General features: G+C 52.0%; 1 protein-coding gene across 2 annotated transcripts in view; it reads left to right on the top strand.

The window, feature by feature from the left end:
• The window catches only part of PBX1 (PBX homeobox 1), a 111,115-nt gene that overhangs the window by 76,065 nt on the left and 13,255 nt on the right, over nt 1–21,795 (top strand). For both annotated transcript variants that reach the window (XM_084527190.1, XM_084527191.1), the window contains exons 3-6: nt 10,729–10,973; nt 13,224–13,414; nt 14,010–14,145; nt 16,785–16,944. In XM_084527190.1, the coding sequence (XP_084383316.1) occupies nt 10,729–10,973; nt 13,224–13,414; nt 14,010–14,145; nt 16,785–16,944 (732 nt within the window). The remainder of the gene's footprint in view (nt 1–10,728; nt 10,974–13,223; nt 13,415–14,009; nt 14,146–16,784; nt 16,945–21,795) is intronic.

The raw sequence follows: 21,795 nt of genomic DNA, 5'->3' as shown, positions 1-21,795 counted from the left end.
TTGCTCCATCCTTCTGGACTGGGTTCAATTATAAATGAAAGTAGGGAGCTGAGATTTGTCTTTTTGTCTCTGCTTAGTTGGAATAACACAATAAAGCTTGATGGGGAGGAATTCCTCAAGCTGCCTCCTTACCTTTCTCCTCTTTCGAGGCGAGCCTGGAGTATTTGGGTTGGCGGCGGCGGGGTTTGTCGCCGTTTCTTTGTGCCTCGGAGGGGTTGCATCCCCTTTTGGGGGGCTCCTGCTTCAGCCCCTCTTTGTTTTTGCATGGGGTGGTGCTGGGAGACCTGCCTTAAGCACCGTGGGGACGGGAAGGAGGATGCTGCGGGGCTCCTCCATCTCCAACCATCTCCTCCCTCTGCTTGGGGACGTGTTTTTGTGTCCCTCCCCAAACCCAGCCCGGGGTGCCAACCATTCCCCTAGCTGGAGGAGTGATGGATCCGCGAGGCAGCCCTCCTCCAGCCCCGGGCTCTTCCCAAAGCCCCCGGTAATGACAGGGCCCCTGGAGAACCAAAGCAAACATTTACCTCTGCTTCGTGATTAACAAAAGGGGGGGTAGCAAATCCCTAGCCCAGCTGCACGGCGGCTCTATTACATACAGATGCCTTTTGCGAGCTCCTTCCTCGGCCCCGAACGGTAAAAGCAATATTGCCGAGGGAGTCGGAGGAGGTGAGGGCAGGGCTTTCAATTTGGTTTTACATTTACAAGGACCAGATGGCCCGCTGGAGATGATCTTTGATCTGGGACGCAGCCGGAGTTTGTCGAAGATTTTTGCTCCCTTTTTTTTTTTTTTTTTTTTTTTTTTTCATCTCCTGCCTCTTTATGGCGTGGGCCTCTCTCGCGGGAGGCTGGGGCTGAAGGAGCAGGGGGGCTGTGTGTCCAGCACCCCATCCCTCGCCTTTCCAGCCTTGGTGTCAACCCTGCTCTGCCCAAAAGCCTTCAGAAAGGATGGGCTTTGTGGTGAAATCTCCAAGCTGGGCTGTCATCAGCCCCTCCTTGGCCCTCCTGCTTGATCACTCATGTTTCTGCCCTTTGCCTGTCCTGTAAAAAAGATCCTCTGGCCCTCCTGCTGTGCCCCCTTGATTTTGGGGTGGCCTGGGGCTCCGTGGGTAGGGCCACACAAACCCGGATCCCGTTACGCCACTGCCCCGCGGCACGGAAATTTGTGTCAACAAGATCTTGCACGGAATATAATTAAACACACACAGACGCCTCGACACAGAAATGCCATTAATTGATCCTTTTTAATTATTTCCCTCCATTTTCTCTGGTCTCTCCCACCCTTTGAGGCGCGTGGAGGTGGACGGCCTCCTTCTTTCTCCCTTTCCTCCCCCCCCTCGCCTTGCCAGCAAAGGCCAATTTTGGGTTTCTTTCTTCCCCCACATGTTTTGAATGGAGCTGAAGCGAACGCAGCTGATCCTATTTCACAAGCGCTTGGACTCTTGCAGCACTCTCCCTCCTGTCCAAACAGATCGTTTACAGAAGGGGCCTCTATTTAAAAAAAGGAACTGAACGTTCAGAGCTGTTTTCTGGCCCTAAAACGCTGCCGACCGGCTGTTGCCTTTCAGAGAACCGGGCTTTGTCTGGCACGTTGGGCTCTGACGCCGGGCACGGTGGCACGAGGAGCCGAGCATCGCGCAAAGCGCCTGCTCCTTTGTGTGCCCGAGGTCGCTGAGTCCCAGCAAAACGGGGCTGTTGGAGCAGCAGGTCGGATCCTACGTTGTCGGTGTGGGTTTGGGGCACAAGCAGGGGCTGTGTGTTGTCTGTCCCTGTTCCCTGCTGTGTCCCCAGGGGCGTCGTGTGGCGCAGCTTGTAGCAGCAGGGACGGTGGTCAGGCATCCCGTGCCCATCGCACCCCGACCACCTACCCAACGCTGACCTAAATACCTGGCCATACGAGCCATACACCTCAAAACTGCGTGCCATAGCTGTGTTAGCTTGATAGACCCCCCAAGGCTTTGAAAATGTGGTTAATTTCTTTAATTTTGGGGTTTTGAATTGCCTGGAGCCGTGACATGGGGAGGGATGGTTCCTCTGAACCAGAGACCCCGGTCTCCTGGGGAGGAGCAGTGCCCAGCCTCCGTAGGGCTGAGACTTTGGGCCAGGGATGAACTCCAAGGAGATGATCACCGATGGCAGGAGCCAGTGATCCACGTGTGCCTAGCGCTGTCTGTAACCTCCCCTTGGCCAGGGCAGGAGGATTCCTGCTGCGGATTTGCAGTCTCGTGTCCGTCCCCAGCTGCTGGTAAGGCCGTTTGTTTTGGTGGAAGAAAGAGAGGGAGGAAGATTTCCTGCCATTGCTTTGCTCTGGGACCTGCAGCTTTGGAAAACCTCTCCTGGACCGCACAAAATCCTGGATTTAACCTAGGCCACGGCAGGGCTTGGTGACGGGGCGGCAGCACTCGGCCGCGTGCTGGGCAGCAGGGACTCTGAATTGCTCTGCGAAGCCCAGACCCGAGCGGGGCATTGCCAGCTAGCAAGCACCGAGCCAGCTTTTCGTGGATGGAGTCTGAAGGAGCATCTTTCTGAAGGAGGATGGCAGGAGACGAGGCTCTGAGAGGCAGCCGCTGGGCTGGGGCTCCTGCCAGTCCTTTCACCTCTGACTTTCTTGCCCTGGCTGCTTTGTGCGTGGAGCAGCAGCGCAGCGTGGCCAGGGGAGATGACCTTTCCAGGAGGGGAGCGGGCTAGAAAAGCAGCTTCCTTCTGGGGAAAGCCTCTTCTTTGTTCCTCTCGGGTTTCAGGGCTTGGCCTGGGGCGCTCGAAATGGGACCCTTGTCCTCCGAGGGGCTCTGGAGGCCCCGGCTTCTCATTAGCAGATTCAGCTCATTCAAAGGACCCATTTCTTTTCAGCAAGGAGAATTCATATGCAAAGCACCGCACGGAGCAGGAGGCAGATCCCAGCCCAACTGGCGTTCAGAGGGTGTTTTTTTTTTTTTATGACTGGACCTGTCCTTGGAGCAATCCCGTCTTTTGTTTGCTGATTTCTTCCTGCAGGGTCTGGGGAATCCCGCGTCCGCTCCAGGCTCTGGAAGCGTTTCCATGTGTGCACAGCACCATATCCGAGCCCCTTGGGGTGGGGACGATGGCTTGCTCAGTCCCTCGGTGACAATTTGCTCTCCTGGTGCTGTAGAGAGGGGATTGGGGCCATCACCAGACCCCAGCAGAGGAAGGTGAGGTCCCACCACAGCAGGCACTGGGGGACCGAGGCAGAGCCTTGTGCTGAACCACTGGAATAGGAAATTCTGATTCTTTTGCCCCCATATCACAATCTAGGATTGGAAAAATCCCAGCTATGCTCCAAGAGGTGTGGGAAGAGGGCATGTGTACACGTTTTTGTTGCCCTCCTCCCCTTGCTGCCTGTAATGCCAAGTTACCCTTACAGCCACCGGCCTTCCATCAAGGCAGATGCTCCCTCGAGCCAGCCAGCCCGTGGCCAGCAAGAAAGGTTTCTCCTTTTCCTCAGATCTACTTCTCAGCCTCGTTCTGCTCTGCTTTATCTCCTGCGGCTGCCGTGTGGAGCCACCAGGGGCCATCCCTGTGTCCTTCTGGCATGGGTTGGGGACGAGCCGCAGTAGGCCGCGTCGCCATGGATGGTCTCCCTGCTGCCGTGTGGTCGGTGCCACACAAGGATTTGGGACATACTCTGTGCAGATAGGGATCGATTCCACTTCATGACAGCAACTCGAACCTGCTCATCCTGCCCTGGTCAGGAAGGGGGAGACTGAGATAAAGTGACTTCAGGCTTGTGAGCACACCAGGCGTGGCGGCCTGTGCCCAGCATCGCTCCTGCCCGTTTCAGCATCGCTCCTGGGGTCTGTAAGCACTTCCAGCCTGCTTGCTGTGGCTAAATGTCACTGCTCGGTGACCAGCTTGTGTTGCCTTCTCTTGGACTGGTGCAACTTAAGCATTTAAATGTGATCCGTGATGCTTTGATGGACCATTGTGTAGCAATAGCTGGGTATGTAGAGCGAGAGGATTCCCTACCCAGCTCGGTTGCTGGCCATGAGCTAAACCAGTCAACGTGGGGAAAAACTGGAAAGAAGAGCTCATACGTGTTCATTCTGCTTCCCAGGGAGTCACAGTGCTTGGGGAATCTGGGCTTCGGTAACTACCACAATACCGTGCCCTTTTTTTGTATGGAAAGGGCTATTTTAGGTCATTTTCCACTTTGGGGGGGATTTTATATTTTTTTTCCCCAACATGTTTGTGATAATTTTCCAGACCTTTTTGAGGGTTGTGCTGCCAGCTCCTCGCTCGCTATGGCAACTGGTTTGGCATTTGGGGAGGGGCTGGGGGAAAACTTGTGCAGGCTGTTCCCCGGCGCGGTGCGATACATTTCTCCCTTCTGCAGCCTCCCGAAGTGATGGAGAGCTGCTCCTGGGAGATGAGAGACATTTTGGCATGCGCTAAGTTCCCCACACTCCAAAATTACAGTGTGAGGGTAATTCAGACTGCTTCGTGAATTTGGGTTGAATTCAGCAAATAATTTGGCCTCTTCCACCCCAGGAAGATGCAAAGTTGCCGTTTTCTAAAGCAGTTTGGTTCTCTCGAAGTTGACCCAACTTCTGATTAAAAAGAAAAAAAAAACGGGGAGGAAAATGATGACATGAAATAGAAAGAGAAGATTTCTTTTTTGGTTCAGGGGATGTTTTTGAGCAGTCTGAATTTGCAAACTCCCCAGACTGGTGGTGGTTAGGAGGGTGCTGGGGTTGGTGCCTGTGCCCTGAGCATCTGATGCTCCTGCTGTAGGTCCAGGTCCTGCGTGGGACTTGTTGGCCACGGGTGAAACTGGCCTCAGGGCTAGATGAACCATTAATCTGACGTGACGTGGCTGCTCGTGGGTCACTGTGCAGCTGATGAGCACGTTTTCCTGCATCCCCAGCTCGTGATGGTGAGCACGGTGCGTGTTGCACAGCCGGGGACTTTGCCAAAGTGCCCTGCAGTGGTCAGTAGGTTTTCTGCTTGGGGTTAACCTGCTTTCTGACCCCTTGCTCTGTGGGAGTATGTATTTTTTCACAATTGTGTGTGCTTTATGGACTGAATGAATGCTTCTCCACCTTTAAAAGCCTCTCGCGCAAAATTGTTTAAGTGCTTTGTTTCCAAACAGCCCTGATGGACACGGCTGCGCTGGGAGAGGAGGTGGCTTCGCGATGGCCTGGAGTGGGTTTGCGGTGCTTGTTCCTACAAGCCTCTCTTCTTTTATTGCTGTTGGGATTTGTTGGTTTGCTTTATGGCTGTAGACTGCGAAAATTGGTGACAGAAACGGCCCATCAGTTTCACGGTACTCCTCCTCTCGCTGGGAAATAAATAAATAAGTAGGTGCACAGAAAGCCGTTTTGCCAGCTGAAATTTTCCATGCCTCATCTCACGGCAGCCTGTTTTGGAAAATCTGAGCAAAATCTGTTCATCCATTTGTAAGTTTTGGAAAGGTTGGAGAGAGGAGGGGAACTTTTATGTCAATTGTAAGGAAAAAAAAAAAAAAAAACAGCTCTCTTAATTCCCACTTCCTGCAAGGGTGCGTGCCTGTGTATTTGGAAATCCCAGCTTCCACTTGTGTTGGGAATTGGTATTTGTGTTTTGATGTTGATTTTCTCAGTTACTTGATGTAAATGTGGTGGACATACCCGACTGAGGCTTCAGATGCTGTGGTTACTTAACATTAAAGTTAAAGCCTTGCTTGCTCTCCAGCATGGGGACCCTTGCAGTGGTGGTTGGAAGGTGCAGCCCAGTTGGAAATGCTCAAGCATCCTCCACAAAGCTCCAGGAGTGTATTTATTCCCTCTGAAGATAGGGTCTTTAAGGTGTTTAAATTGAAAATCCAAGTCAGTGGCTGCAGCAAGAACACAAAACTCGGCTTTGGTGGGGGCAGTCCCCAAATTTTGGTGGTGGAAAGGTTGTGCCTGGAGAGGGCTGCTCCTCCTTGCCATCATCCCTTCACATTGAGGAGGGCTCCTGTAGGATTCTTGCAGTGATTTTACAGGGGCCGAGACACGGAGTTACACACTGTGATGTCTCTCTCTACGTTGGCCAAGCTGTGGTGATGATTTCCATGCGTATTTGGAGCATGTGGTTGATGTGGGTGCGTTAGCTTTCGTTAGGTTTATGCCGGATTTCAAGCTTCGGGGCTGCCAAGTTGGGGAATTTGATATTTTCCTTTGTGTCTGGGGTTTGTTGTTGCATTGCGATGCAGAAGGCAAGCTGCAAATACACTTGAATACTGAAAAAAAAAACACATGAATTTAGGAAGGTGAGCGGTCACAGGGGGCTTTTCTGCAACAGCAAAGTTTGGGAAGAGCAACTCAGGGAGTCGGCTGAGGAAGCAAACCCCGGCTGTCCTGCCGTGGGTGTGAATGTGCACAGGAGCAGGAACAGGAGACATCCAGCCACGAGCCCCTTAAATGCGTTAAGCCCTCGCAATTTTAACTGTCCTCAAATATCAGGCAGACGGGAAGATCTTTGTGTCGGGTTCAGTGCTGTTGATCTTAAATGTTCGCAAACAGAATCAGGCTGCGGGGAATAATGGCTTAGAATAATGTTCCCGTGCTTCGTTCCTGGCTTTGTTAGCAGGGGCATTGGTTGGCATCGCGGCTGGCCCTCTGCTCGCTGGCTGTTGCTGCAGATCCGGAGGCTGAAAAGCGTTTCGTTAAGGAAAAGCAGTGAGCTCGTGTGAATCCTGACGCTGGGGCTCTGGGAACCCAAGCGAATGTTGTGAATGGTGCTTAAATTGCAGGAGGTAGGAAGCGTGTTGATGTTTAATACGCTGCTATGTGGGCGCACGCCGGAGCTCCTGCGTTCCCGGCGGAGCTGTCGTGCCATCGCCCTACGTATGGCACATCCCGGTCCAGAAAAGGATTCAGGAAAGACCTTTTTCATCCCAAAACAAGGGTGGGGTGCCTGTGCTTCGGCAGCGGATGCCTCGGTGGAGGAGGAGGCATCTCGCCTCATCCGTGCCTATGCAAGCGGACAGTGAGAGCAGGCAGCAGGGCTCCACAAGTGGCACTTCTGCTCCAGGCGCCTCCCGTTTCCCCGCGGGAAAGTCACGCAAAAGGCCAGCGCGCAGCCGAGGAGTCGCCGCTTCTCCCAAAACTCTGTCTCTGTTCCCCCCCCCGATACATCTTAGGCACAGTGGAGGCAGGAAAGAAAACCCTTCTGAAAATCACAACCTAATTACTCCCATCTGCTCCGGCACGGCTTCCCATTTCTGCCTGCCAGGATGCTTGTCTCCGATGCTAAGTAGCACATTATTTTCGATAAGTTGCAATCATTTACTTGCAATCTCCTTCTCCTTTCACGTGTCCCCCTGGAAAGGCGATTCGGCAGGTTGGGAGTGGGCAGAACCCGCCACCAGGAGAGCAGCCCAGCTTGGGCACTCACTAAAAGCCCTCAGCGGGTTTCTCTTTTGGGTGGGATTGTTTTGGTGTGGAGGCTTTGGAAGTGGGGGAGAGCAGAGCTGCAGGGCTGAAGCGTTGGCCTTGGTGAGGAGAGGTCACTGCGTGCTTGGCTCCTGTGCCGAAAGCTCCGGTGGCTCCGTGCCGTTCCCATCCCGCGTCCCGGAATAGCAGGGCAGGCAGGGAGCCGGGAAATATTCTTGCTGGAGAGAGAGGAGGGAGCCCGGGAGCCATTTCTCAGCTGCTGGAAATACCCGAGGAGAAAACCTAGGGCTGACCCCCTGCACGGGACTCGGCGATACGTGCTGGTCGTGTGCCATGGGTCTCTCGGGGTCACCCTCACCCACGATGTGATACCTCCAGACCACTGCCTGGTTTTGGGGAGAGCAGGAGAAGGAGAACAGGTCTCTGTGAGCGTGGGGGTGCTGGTGGCCAGGCCATATGGCTGTGGTGGTCCCCAGCTGCTCCTGGTGCTGCTGTGGGTGCTGCTCACAGGGTGGCCGTGCTGGGTGCGCGGTGTTCCCCTCCGCGGCGAGCTGGGGAGCGTTCTGCAACAGTGCAAACGGGGACAAGGTGCGTGGTTTTGCTTTGATTTTAAAATACGTATGTATGTACATACCATTTGTGTGTGTGTGTGTACATACGTCTGTACAAAAACGCTTTTTGAGCCAGCGGGGGCCCTCAGCGAGGGCTGAGCACCCTCTAGCGGCATTTGCTGCGGCTCTCGGGGCTGCCAAGCCAGCAGGAAAGCGGCCAAGGACAGAAAGTCTTGCATGAATTTTCCTCCCCCAGCACCCCCCGCTTGCAGTCACTATCTCATTTATTTTATTTTATTTATTTTTTTTTTTTCCCCTCTCTTTAATCGGGAGCAGCAAATGGAGAGCGCTGCGTGCCAGGGCAGGGGCGAGCCAAGTGCCAGTGCTTGTGGTCCGTCGGGAGCTGTGCTGGGGTGGCTCGGTGTGGCCACAAAATGTCCCTGTCCCCTCTGTGCTGAACGCTGCCTGCTTCTGATGGTCACCAGGGATGGAGATTTCCCTCCCGGCTGCCTCCCCCTTTCCAGGACAGCCGGCAGAAGCGGCATCTCCAGAACACATCCAGAGGAGCAGAGGGGAGGCGAGGAGGGACAAACGGGTCCCCTGCTGGGGCTGGGGGTGGCACCTCGGGGGCACCCTGGCAGGAGCAGCGCTCGAGCCGGGTGCAGCTCCGGGAAGATAAAAAAGGAGCTTTTAAATAATCATTTGGTCTGAGAGCAGCCTTCCAGGGATAAATAGGCAGCATCAGTTCTGCTTAGACACATTGCCCTTTTCATTTATTTACTCAGCGGCGTTATTCCGGCTGGCCAGCCAAACCTCTGTCAATTCCTTGTGGTCCCCGGCCCCGGTGGCATTTTGGTGGCTGCTTTGGGGACGTGTCCCCGGAGGGTGCTGATGGTACACGGGCACCAAAATTCGCCCGTGCTCCCCGCGAGTGCTTCATGCCGCGCGGTACCAAGGCGCAGCGGCTACGCTGTGCTTTTCATCACCGAGCAGCTCTCCAAACATAAACTAATTAATCACTTGTGCCTACCTGTCAGGTCAATGATTCCTGAGATTTTTAATCTAAAAATATTTCCCTTTTGAAGTCCAGATGGACCTGTTTTGGCAACTCTGTTTTTTATTTGGTTGTTGTTTTTCTTTTAATTATTATTTTTTTTTAACCTGTGTTGCTTCCCATTTGTATTTGGGCTTTTTGATGTGCTTTTGTTTAATGATTTATTTTTTTTTAATGATTTATTTTTTTTTTAATGGAAGACTTAGTCTTGCCATGCGGAGGAGAGAGATGCTGGACCTGGCTGCTCTAAAATTGGCATCTGCATCCAGATCTGGCCCCGTGCTGCCATCCCCCTTTACATACACGATTATCCCTAGTGTGGAGTTATTTAGTATTAGTTCATTTTATTGGCAAATTTACTGTTGCTATTTCTTTTTCTTCCCCTTTTCCCCCTTCAACTTTCCCTCCTTTGTTGACAGTGAATGTTTTAATCACAAAAATACCAATAAGTGTTAAGGTCTTGAAAACAGTGTTTTCAGAGGAGAGTGGGGCTTAAAAAAGCTCTTTAACCCTGCGTTATCCAAACCTCTCAACGGGACCTTTTACTTTGTGTGATTTTGCTGATAACTCTGTCCTTCTCCAACTTGTTCCTGGTTGAGGAGGAACACACTCCTTGCTTGGCTCAATCTGGTTTTACTCCATATTGGCAACTGACTTCAGATGTATTTTGTAAAGGATGGTGAAAATCACTTGCTTTTGCTTCTGCTGAAGACTAGGGGGTCAGGGAAACGGGTTGGACCCATCTCAGGTGTAAGCAGGCTCAGCTTTATTAAAGTCCCCGCAACATCGCCCCGCTCCGGGTGCGCACGTGAGGGATGTGCACGAGTTTACACAGTGCTTTGGGTCCTTGTGACGGATGAGACGGGGAAATACAACTCATTTCTCTCCGGAGATGTCTTTTTTGTTGGCTTGTCAAGGGTTTGTTTTATATTTTTGCAGATGCGCACACCTGTGGAAACCACAGGCCGTGCCTGTGTGTGCAAACACAGACCGCAGGCGTAACCCAAACGGCATTGCCTCATGACAAAAACCCCAGGATTTCGTGTGTGTGCGTTGATGTATCAATACATGTGGGTGTGAAAGCTTTCGTGTCATCTGTGCGGCGTGCCTCCCTCTTCTTCTTCGCCGCCAGCCGGGCTCCAGCCAGGCACCCGGCGCTCCGAGCGGTCGGGGTGCTCCCATGTCATTTTTACAGGGAGGCACTCAAAGGAGAATGACTTTTACTTGAAGCAATAATTGAAACAGCGAGGACAAAAAGGGGAGAAAAATTCTCTCCTTGGCAAGTCATTTTGTGAGGATTGATTTATTGTTGCCCCTTTTCTTAGCACGGCTTAGACTTCGCTGGAACGACCAGATTCTAAAAGAAGGCGTTTTCCAAATAGTGAAATTTATTCCATACTTTGTTTCTTTCTTTTTCCCTCCGGGGGCTAACAGCTCCTTGTGCTTTAGCCCTCTGATTTAACAAGAGGGAAACTGAGGCACGGGCAGCCCTGGGCCCTGCATTTCCTCCTGCTATTGGGGGCTGATGCGGGTGGTGCAGGATCAGGCCGTGCACGGCTGAGGTTTGGAGTAGAGCCTCTCAGCGTGCCATCGTGTGCATGGATCGGGATGCAGTCCATGCCACTCGTTTGGGCAAATTTTGGTAAATCTGTTGTTTCAGTTGGTGTGGGTGAGCTGAACCAAGCGGGGCTGCTTTTGTCCTTGCTGCCCCAGCAGGCACGACTCAGGCTCTTCCCTTTGTGTCTCCGTGCAGTGCTGAGCATCCGAGGAGCGCAGGAAGAGGAGCCCACGGACCCCCAGCTGATGCGGTTAGACAACATGCTGCTGGCCGAGGGGGTGGCGGGCCCCGAAAAAGGAGGAGGCTCGGCCGCCGCTGCCGCCGCCGCCGCGGCATCAGGAGGAGCCGGCTCTGACAACTCGGTGGAGCACTCCGATTACAGAGCCAAACTCTCCCAGATCCGGCAGATCTACCACACGGAGCTGGAGAAGTACGAGCAGGTAACAGGCTCATTCGCGGTGCGGGGCAAGGCTGGACTAGGGGTGCTGTGCGGGGACGTGGAGCCGATGCCGAGCTGGATGCGCGCAGCCTGGTTCGCTACTGACATCTATTGTTGGGAGTGTGCGGACAAACACAAGCTGTTGCTTTGTGGTACAGCGAAAACGTGATTTTTTTAGGGTTGGGAGAACCCTTTCATATTTTTTTTTGCACTGAGATGGGCCGTGAAAATAGGCTCGGCATGTGTTCCCCCCCTTGGTTTTCAGTTTCACTCCTCCCTCACCATTTTGCCCGAAATTGGCCCTGTCAGAGGGGGACTCCTCTTCGAGGTGCTGGTCGTGGTGCAGGCAGTTTTCCAAGCACCCTGAAGCAAAGTTTGAGTCAAAACGTTTCTTGAGTGTTTCTTCTGCCTCAAAAATTAATTTTCCAGAAGGAAAAAAAAAAAAAAGTGTCTTTTTTCTTTTTTTTTTTGTGGCAAATGATTCTTGGGAAAAAAAAAAAAAAAAAAAAAAAAAAAAGAAGAAAAGAAAAACTATTTGGGTCATGAATGCAGCTATTAGTAACACTGACAATTGCATGAGAAGCTTTTGCAAGCCCAAGCTCCAAATCGCTTTCTTTCAAACGCTTCCAGATGTTGTGCAGACTTCTCCTCGCTGCCGCGCGCCTTGCCCTCGGGATGAATGTGGCTTCTCCCCGGAGGTTTGGGTTTATGGAGTGCGAGCAAGAAAGCATCCCCCCTTTCTGGGTGCACGGCCAGGGCCCTGCTGCCATGGTGGGGCCGAGGGCAGGCTCCGGGGTGAGGCCTGCATGGGCACAGCTGCTTCAGATCTGCTTCCCCAAGAGCAAGGCGGCCCCACAGCCCTCCTAGCCAGCTAACGGGGTGTTAGCGGAGCTGGGGGACGTGGCACCCCTTTATTTGTGCCCCCTCTGCAGGGTGTGCTATCAGGGTGACCTTTGTGGCTGTCCTCAGCCGCTGCTGCCTCTCCCTCGAGGCACGAACGTGGTGGCGGCGGCGTGGCACACGGGGACAGCTCGGCCATCTCACGGGGTACGGGTGGAGAGCACGTCACTGCTCATCCTTCAGGCCCAAAAGGGGGGAGAGAGACCCCACGTCCTCTGGCATCCGAGCCCAAGGAGAGATACGGGAAGGGCAGAGCCAGGGAGGACTCAGCTGCAAGGGCACAGGCTCTGGGGAGGGCATTTCTGCTCCTTAGGTAGTTTTTTTTGGTTTTGTTGTTCTGATTTTGTATCTGCATTGGTTTTGCCCCCCAAATGGACCCTGATGCACCCACATCTCCCCCAGCACCTTCCTCTGGCTCGTTCCTTCTCACAACCCATTTACAAAGTCATTTTTACCACCAAGATGCTCCAGAAATGGGGCCGGGCCAGAAAATCAATTTCTCCTTCCCCTTCTAGTCTCTCTTTCCCCACCGTGGGGTGGCAAATGGGGTTACTGTCCCCACAGCATCTGCCCATGTCCTGGGGGCACCTCAAGCTTCTCAGGCCATCAGTGTCCCAGTGCTGTTTTCAGCCTGGTTTGGGGGGCTTGGATCCCAGACTGGTTCTGGGAATTGGAGGATCCCGTTTTGCCCTTGAGGAGGTGGGGGAGAGAGCGATGAAGTTGCCTTCATCCAGCCCCCAAGTCCCACCCCCCCTCCTCACAACGTGGCATGGGGACAGCAAGAGCAGCCAGGCAGCACTCTGCCAGCAGCAAGCTAATTGGGCTTATTACCTGCTTGCCCTTACTTGTCAGGGCTCCCGCCTCACTCAGGCTTTAATTATTATCCTTATTTACTTCTCATCTGATGTGCTAAGAGCCTGGAGCAGGGCCGTGCCTCTGTGGGAAGCACGAGGGGCTCTGCAGGACGCGTGGTGCTGGGGCAGGAGGAGGAGGCATGAAGGGCTGAAAGGTTGGTGGCCCTCACATTCAGCTGGAGCTCCCCCAGAAAAATCATAAGGGCTGGGACTTCTTTATGGGTTCCAGAGCTTTATCAGCACCAGCTCCATCCGTGATCTCTGAGAGCAAAATATTGGCTCCTGCCTTTTGCTCTGCGTGCTCTGGGGGTCTCTTGGTCCCTCTGCGTGGCTGGTAAGAGCAGCTGCCCCTCGCTGTGGGTCTGCCCTAGCAAACCCTGGCCATCGAGGCCTCACCCTACATCTCCCTCCTTAGCTGCCTTGCCTCCGTGTTGTCCGTGACACCGTCGAATGACCTTCCGATCCTGGGGTTTCTTTTGCTTTTCTTGCCCTCCCAGGCATGCAACGAGTTCACCACCCACGTGATGAACCTGCTGCGCGAGCAGAGCCGGACCCGGCCCATCTCGCCGAAGGAGATCGAGCGGATGGTGAGCATCATCCACCGCAAGTTCAGCTCCATCCAGATGCAGCTGAAGCAAAGCACGTGTGAAGCCGTCATGATCCTGCGCTCCCGATTTCTGGACGCACGGTAAGGTCGCTCGCCCAGACCTTTCTGCATGGCCACTGCGCCGCCTTGGAGAGGTGTCTGAGCTTCGGGGGGGAATCGAGGAGGATTAGAAGGGTAGGGGCTCCCGATCTTGAGCCCCAGGAACTGTTTATCCTCCTTATCATTTAGTTCAGGGCTCAGCAAGGGAGGGGAGAGAAATACAAGACATTCAGCCCGTGTCATTTTTTCTCATTTTGATGTGACAAGGAAGTATCTGCAGCTGCTTTCTCAGCACAGAGCTTTGCAGAGTAGCGCTGACATCTTCAGCCAGGGCAGCCAGGTGTCAGGAGTCACCTTCCCAGCTGTGGGAGCTGGGTGCCAGTGTTAAGAGACTTCTGCAGGCTGAAGGATGCAGCAATAATTTGAAGAGACTTGCTTTGGAAGGTGCTGAGAGAGGAGTCACCTGCAAGGTGCAGATGAGAAGCTTCCTGGCCATGAGTCCTTGCATACAGGAGATGGGGAAGGAGGGAGGGAAATGGAGAAAGTAGGAGCATCTAAAATTGCATTCCTGTTTCTGGACCCCGGCACTGATTTCCTTTCCTTTTCCTTCTGTTTCTCCTTCTTTCTTCACCCTAAGGCGGAAGAGACGAAACTTCAACAAGCAGGCTACGGAAATCCTGAATGAGTATTTCTATTCCCATCTCAGCAACCCTTACCCCAGTGAGGAAGCCAAAGAAGAGCTAGCCAAGAAATGCGGCATCACAGTCTCACAGGTGAGAGATTCCAGAAATACAGCAAAGGCTGCTGAAGGAAACCTTAACATGTCAAAGGAAACTCCAGACCTCCCCAGTGTGAAACAATGAATTACTAAATGGGTTTAGGGCAGGCTAGTGCAGTGGGTAGGAGAGTAGACAGCAGTCTTGCAGGATGAAGCTGGGGATGGAGAAGGAAAGTCTGGGAGAGGACTTGGGAGGGATGCAGACAACACAATAATGTCTGTGTGTGTAGCCAAGGGGTTAACAGCACAGGAATTCAGCAAGAAGCAGTCTTCTCCTCAGGGAATCAGTGCTGGTTTGCAAGAGCTTATTTGAGCTGAAAGTCCCTTCTTTGAAGGCAGTAGGAAGAGTTGAGCAGAGTTTGCCTGATGAGGTTGAAGGAGCAAGGTCCCGGTGGGAAGGGTTGGGGTCAAACAGGCTGATGGTTGTGGTTTGTGCCCAAGGAGGGGGGGGCTTCCCCAGGTCGTTTCTCTTTGTTGTTACTCTTGTGCTGCTGAACGTGACATCTCCCCAGCTTGCCTCTCCTTCAAAGAAAGGCGGTTGATAAAGACAAATGGAATTATTTCCGTACATTTGAGGCAGCCACGTAGTTCCTGCAGTCTGTTCTGACCTGGGAGCTGCTGGGATCTGTGAGGGGAACAGTCAGTACTTGAATTGTTCGACTGTTCATTACTCAGGCCTGCCCTTCTTTATTTCTTCACTTTTTGGAGCAAGCTGAAGGACTGAGAGCCAGTAAATTGCCTCTGGTAGTCTTGTCCTCGTGTGAGCTTAGCACTCCCTCCAGGCTCCTGTTGCATTCCTCGTCTTGGGCCTCTTTCCAGCCCCAAGGCACATGCCTGTTCATCACTTGAGTAAACTGAAGACAGCAGTAGCATCTGGTGTCCTTGTGAGAGCATGTCTGCCTTCAGCAGGAGCAGCAGCATCCGAGGGTAGGTGTCGTCACTGTGTTGAATGCCTGCTGAGTGACTCCGACTGCATCCCCTGTGCCAGAAGACCCAAACGTGGATTCTCCTCGGAGTTACCTGCGAGAGGCCGCACATATTGGCTCCAGGAAAGCTGCAGCTGTCCTGATGCTTCCCCTCTCACTTTTAATTCATCTGTTCGCACTTACAACTTCTCCCTCGCGAAGAGAAAATGCCCAGGAGAAATGCTGTGCTTATCAGCCGCGTGGGGAGGCTGCGAAGGAGGACGTGGGCATTAGTGAGGAAGCTGGGCCGAGCAGGGGAACGGGGCTCCTGACAAGCAGTGCCTGCTCCTGCTGCCATTGAATATTCGCTCCCAGATCTGGCTGGGGTGCTGATTTATTACTTTTTGCCACCCTGGGGTCTCTGCGTGTTGTATTTCTTTTTCCTGCATGGCAGCAGCACGGGATTGGGTGCGTGCAATTCAGTAGCAGGTAAATGGGCAGATGAAGCCACCTCTCTATAGAAGCCACTGAGCACTCTATAGGATCGTAGAATCAATTAGGTTGGAAAAGACCTCTGAGATCAAGTCCGACCATTTAACTGACACTGCAGACAGAAAGCATCATAGGAATAAATCTTACAGGGTTCAGTTATTGACACTGCTCACCAGCAAGTGAGAAAGTCCTCAGAGTCCCACTAATGGGGTTGATCAGTTCGGAGTCCCAGCTCCAAGCAATCCCAGGCAGGGTGAAGGTCCTGTGGGACAGTTACAGCATCCTCTGGCATTTGTCTGTCTTCTTCATCCTGTTAAGCTTTCTAAAACAAGATCAGTAGTGGCTGCAAGTTGATTTCTGCTTCGAGACCTGTACCCAGGAAGACATTCCCCTGCTTCTCCATGTCCAGTGTCATCAGAGAAGCTGAGAGCTGCATCCCAAACTCGAGGCTGAATCTTCCCCACCTCTCTGGAGTTGTTGACTGCGACGTAGCGGCCACAAATGAACAAGTTCAGCAGCAGCAGGGCCGATTTGGGTCTTGGGATGAGCCCCATGCTCCCCGTGCAGCCTCACCCTGAAGGTGCTCCGTGCTCCCAGGCTAGCTCTCAGCTTGCTGAATCACAGAGAGCAGAGCTTGGCTGGGTGAAAAGCATTCACTTCCAGCATTTTGCGCTGATTTAACTTGGATGGATCAAAAAGCAGAGCGTAGATGATATCAAGGCAATTTTGTGCATCTGCCAGGCCTGAGTAAATTCACTGAGTATTTTTCCTTCTCTAAAAGGAGGAGAAAACACAACTGGGAAGAGAGGGAGGAAGCACATAGCAGTGCTGTCCCTGTCAGAGGGATGCTGTGAAGAAGGCAAATACAAAGCACCAAAGAGAACCGTGCTCATTTTCAAATCCTGCAATTTCAGGACTTTCTCATTTTTTTAAAACCCGTCTGATATTTTTGTGGGGTGGGTCTTGCAGTTCCCATAGAGGGTTCCCTGGATGGCAGTCTGGTCTGCAGAGGAACCAGATGTATCCGCACAAACCTGGTGATCCCAGGAGGGTCCCACTGTCTTTTCAGGGTTTGGGATGGCACGCACAGGTAGAAGGTGCTCCCCCATGGCTAATTAAACTGGGCAAAAAAGAAGGTGATACACTGCTTAACCTGAACTAATCCTCATTCCTCACCCAGCCGCGGTTTCCAGAGCAGAAACGTTAACGTCTTTGTCTTCTCTCAAACTCGCTCTAGGTATCAAACTGGTTTGGAAATAAGAGAATCCGGTACAAGAAGAACATAGGTAAATTTCAAGAGGAAGCCAATATTTATGCTGCCAAAACGGCTGTCACGGCTACCAATGTGTCAGCCCATGGAAGCCAGGCTAACTCACCCTCAACTCCCAATTCAGCTGGTTAGTTTTTGTTTTTTGTTTATTTTGGGTTGTTAGTGTTGTTTTTTTGTTTGTTTCCCCCCCCCCTCCCTCTAATCACTCTCATTTTCTCCTTTGGGTTATTTCAGTTTTTGTTTTCTGGTTTCGGTTGGTTCATTTTTGTGGTCTTAAAAAAAAAAAAAAAAAAAAAAAGAAAGAAAAAAAAAAGAGATGGGTTTGGTTTTGGGGTTTGTTTTGTGGGGGGCACTTTATTTTCATTGCATTGTTGTTGTTTTTTTTTTCTTGGTTCCCCTTCTCTGTTCTGGTTTTTGTTCGAAAAGCAATGTGATCAGACCGTGTGAGTGACGGGGATGTCTTGGGTGTTACGTGCATGGACGGTAAACACAAAAGCAGAAAAATGATCTGAAAAAAAAACACAAATGGGATTGTCTGGGGGGAGGAAAAAAAAAAAAAAGAAAGAAAATGTCCTTGTGTAATTGTTCTGTTTCAGTAGGGGCTGAAAGCATGAGTGGCCCTATGTAAGGAAGCCCAATATTTCTGGGATGTCGTCACTCATGCCATTTTGGGGGTTGTTTGGGTAAACTTTTATCCTTTGGTTTTCTTTCTGTTGTGGTTACCTTTGATTGCTTACATGACAATGTCTGGATCACCTGCAAGAGTGTGCTCTGTGTGAATTTTGTTTTCCCTTTGTGTCAGTACGACCCAGGGGAAATCCATGGCTCGCTTTGTTCCCTCCCCTTTCCCCCTTTCCTGCCCATTTGCTGTGGTTTCCATTCGTTTGTTTTGAGGGTCAAAGGCACAAAGCGCTTTGCCCAGATTTCAACTCCTCCGCTAGAGAACGATGATGCTCAGTCTGTCCATGGTGCGTGCCACGAGGACGGCCGACCCCAAAACCCGACCCCAAAACCATCCCAGGCGGTGGTCGGCATGCTCTGTGCTGCTTGTGCCCGGCTCCCAGGAGCGATGGACAACTGGGACCTGATTAAAAGAAAAAAAAAAGAAAAAAGAGAAAAGGGGGAACTTCACGGGTGCCATGCACTTGATTATCCCTATAAATATCTCTGTGCCTCTTTTCTTTTTAGGGGTGGGAGGGAGAGTGGGAAGGGGTCACTCTCGTGCCTTTGAGCTCGGTGTCTGCTCGCGATGCCCTTCGGCCAGGGGGTGACACGTGCTGTTAGCAGGTAGGCTGCTAAGGGGAAGGAAGCGAGATGTGGCAGCTTGGGGTCAGGGATGCTGCAGGGAGGCATCCTGCCCACCTCCAGCCCCCCGTCAGCGGGCTGTGCTGCCTGCTCTGCCTCGGCTGAGGCGCTCAGAGGGCTCGGGTGGGTGATGCAGAGTTTGGCAGGGACAGATGGTTTGCAGGAATTTGCTTTCATTCTTTTTTTTTTTTTTTTTTTTTTTCCCTTCCTTTCATTGCTGTAAGTGCAGAAGATTTAGAAGCAGTTTTAAAAATGTCATCCTTTCCAAACAGCTCACTCCAAACACCTGATGAAATGGCTAACCCCCCCCCCCCGGCACAGAAAAGCTGGGAGGACAGCAGAATTGCATGTTGAGGGAGATACCGACTGCGTGCGAGGCTGCCCTGCAGTGCACATCAGCTCGGAGCAAAGAGACGCAACCTTGCTCCTTTTCTTCCTTCAACAGGAGTCAGACCCAGTGGGCTGGAATAGCCAGGGAGCCGCTTCGGATGAGTTAAATGGGTTTGGATCTGGCCCACGGGTAGTGCAATAGGCACTTCCCCGGTTAAATAGTGCTCCTGTGCGAGTCTGTTTCTCCGACTTCCCCACAGGCAGTAACACGGCCGTTTGGAAGATAAATTGGCTGGTACCCCGCAGTAAACGGCTCAGATAATCCCTGGATAACACCGCGCTTCCAAGGAAGGACAAACGGCCTTGTTATTAACGCGGACGACTTGAGCTCCTGGGCCCTCTTTCTGGCTCACTTGTCTGCTCTCCAGAAACACCGTCCTCTTTTCAGGGCCCTCAGTGCTAAAGCAGCACGTCAGCCCATGGAGGTCCTCTCTCTGCTAGAAGCAAAGGGTCTCCAAGCCAGCCAGGTGCCACCGCTCTCCCTGTACGCTGCAGTGCCCCACCACCAGCACCATGACAGCCTCTGGGTCAGCTTGCAGAGGTGGTGGGACTGGATGTCCTCGTAGCCTTCTGAGAAGACAGCTGGAAGGACCTCGGGATTTTATCTCCAACAGCAGCACCCCAGGATGAGATCTCCCCAGCTGAGCCGTGTGGATGTGACGGCTCGGTCGAGCATCCCTGCGCTACGTCACGCTGCGGGGCGAAGGCATGTCCTGGTGACACCTGGAGGCCTGTGACCGTCCCTCCTTCAGGTTGGCTTGAAGGTGCTAGCAGCAAGAAGCACGCCTGTACATGCTAGGACTGAAATACCCATCAGTTAAAGATTTAGAGGATGTTGTCGAGGGCCGTGAGCCACCCAGGTGTGCTACATGGCACGTGGAAGTGGATGAAGAGGTGAAGGACTGAGGTGGGTGATACCTCTCCTTTTACACCGTGGATTTTTTTTCTGTTTTCAGTTCATTGGCTGAGACTTTGGTAAGAAGGAGCCTGAACAAAGACTGGATGTGCTGGGAATTTTTAGGTTTAGATACGTGGTGGGGCACATGGGAAGAAAGCGAGTAGGCAGAGGACAGGTCATGAGAAAGAGGCAACCAGCGATGCAGTCCCTGGAGGGCCGTGATGTTGGAAGAGGAGGTGGAACTGGATGCGATGGGACCTGGGACAGGAGCTAAATTCATTTCTGCCGTGGCTGGGCAGGCCCATCTGTTCTCTGCATTGATGACCATGATACCGGAGATGGGCGAATGGCTACAGTCAGTCAAAGAGATTGGCCACACATTGACAAGGGCAAGGGCTGCATCTGTCTGGCCATCTGGCACGTTCGAAGCAGGGTCCCCCACCCTCAGTCACCCAGGCCTGAATGTCAAACACCTTTTCATCCTGAATATGCACAGTTGGGCTTGATCAGCCAGATGTTCAAATAAGCCGAGATGTCTGGCTCATTTGGGCTAACAACTCCCCGTCCTCACTTTGATTGTCTGGACACTCTCAGCACAAAAACCACATGGCAAATGAAAGCTATTTCATGTGGGCTGCCCCTTTTGCCAACCAGAGTCCTGGAGGACCGCACACAGGTGATGACATCCGCTGAAATCTTCCGTGCAGAGGAGCCAAAATCATCCTGAACTTTTTTTTTTTTCCTGCTCACCTTTTTGTTTTGTGAAAAGTTGACTTCAGTGGCTCTCTGTGCTGGATCTCTGTCTCATTGGTGGTAGGTGGAATGAGGCAGCAGATGAAGGTGGTTTGATTTCAGCTCCGATGAACACTATTACAGTTTATTGATGCCTTCTAAATCGTAAGACACTTAAGAGAAAAAGGACTTGTTAGAGGTCCTGGAAAATTTAAGGTGGAAACGGAGACTGTTAAAACATGAGAAAAGGCATCGAGAAGCTGGAGAAGAAGCACTCTGGAGAAGTGGTGCAAGAAATACCAGCAATCAAGCTTGTGAGGTTTTTGGAATTGAAGACAAACTCGCCATGTGTTGTGCTCATCCTAAGTGATAGGAGTGGAGGAGATCTCTTTGCTGGCATTGTTTTGATGTAGGCTCTCACCCAGTGGCAAGTGCCATGGCTCGTTTCTTTTTAAACATTTCCGCCTCTTTCTCTGGAGCTGGTGTTGCCCTGATGGGAACTCGGCACTAGGGAGTGATGGTGATAGGTCTTGAGGTTGATAAGATGTGAGGATGCTGAAAATGATCCGCTGGTTCACACTGCTACGCGTCATGCTAAGCGGTGTTTGTTCTGGCATTTTTTGTCCACATACGGAAGCATCAAGGGACTTCGTGCCAAGGTCGCAGCCTGGGCTCGCAAGCTGAAAGGTGCTTATCACATCTCAGGTCTCAAGGAGATCAAACTGTGACCACTAAAAAGCTTCGGTGTGTTTACAGTGGAGCAGAAAGATAAATGAGATTGATGATGGAGCCTTCTCCAGCAGAAGGATGTGACTTGTGTTCCCTGAGCCTGTTTCCAGGGAGGATACCGGTGCCTGCAGTCTGAGAGCTCTTCCCATCCTTGCCCCCTCTTCTGCCCCAGTGCACCAGTCCCTCGTAGCCGAGTCTCCGAGACTTTGGGCCATGGTAATTTTCATACATGGCTAGTACACAGGCAGCAGAGTGCTGAAACAGCAGCGCACAGGGCTCTCTGCAATTATGGCTCTGACACAAACGCATCCATACATGCGGGCCATTGCTATGCGCATATTTATCTTTGCATCCGCATCAGCAGCAAGGCACATTTGCCGTTTAGATATGCACATATATTGTAAAAACACCCCGTGCCAATAGCAGTGTATATCTTGTAAGTGACATCTCCAGCGCTCCTCATGATTTCCAAGACACCGGCGCTCTTCAGGACCAGAGTTTGTGGCTGTTTGTTTATTTTATTTCCTCCTCCCTCCCAGTCTCAATTTTCCAGGCAGGTTTGTTAAGTTTCTGTAAAGTGCTGGTTACGTTTATGGCATTTTTATTTGTTATTATTATTTTATTTCGGTAGGGGAAGGTGGGATGAAATACTGCTGTCAGGGGCAGAGTGATGGTGGCGTCCTGTCAGGTGCTCAGGGATTCCCAGGTCCTCTTTCCAGCTCTGATGCTGATCGTCTGTGTGATCTCAAAGGGTTTTTGCTCACCTTTAAAGAGCAGCAGGATATTCTCTGCTGCTTGTGAGGATTAACTGCAAAACCCTTTGGTTCTCAGCCGCTGTGGGAGCACAAAGCCATCACACAGCTCTGGGCTTTTATGCTGGGAGTCAAAGTGATCACTCAGAGAACCCGGTAGGAAGCATCCTCG

Source organism: Aythya ferina, assembly GCF_964211825.1.
Source record: "Aythya ferina genome assembly, chromosome: 8".
NCBI classification, from domain to species: domain Eukaryota; kingdom Metazoa; phylum Chordata; class Aves; order Anseriformes; family Anatidae; genus Aythya; species Aythya ferina.
This window is presented reverse-complemented; position numbering and strand designations above follow the sequence as displayed.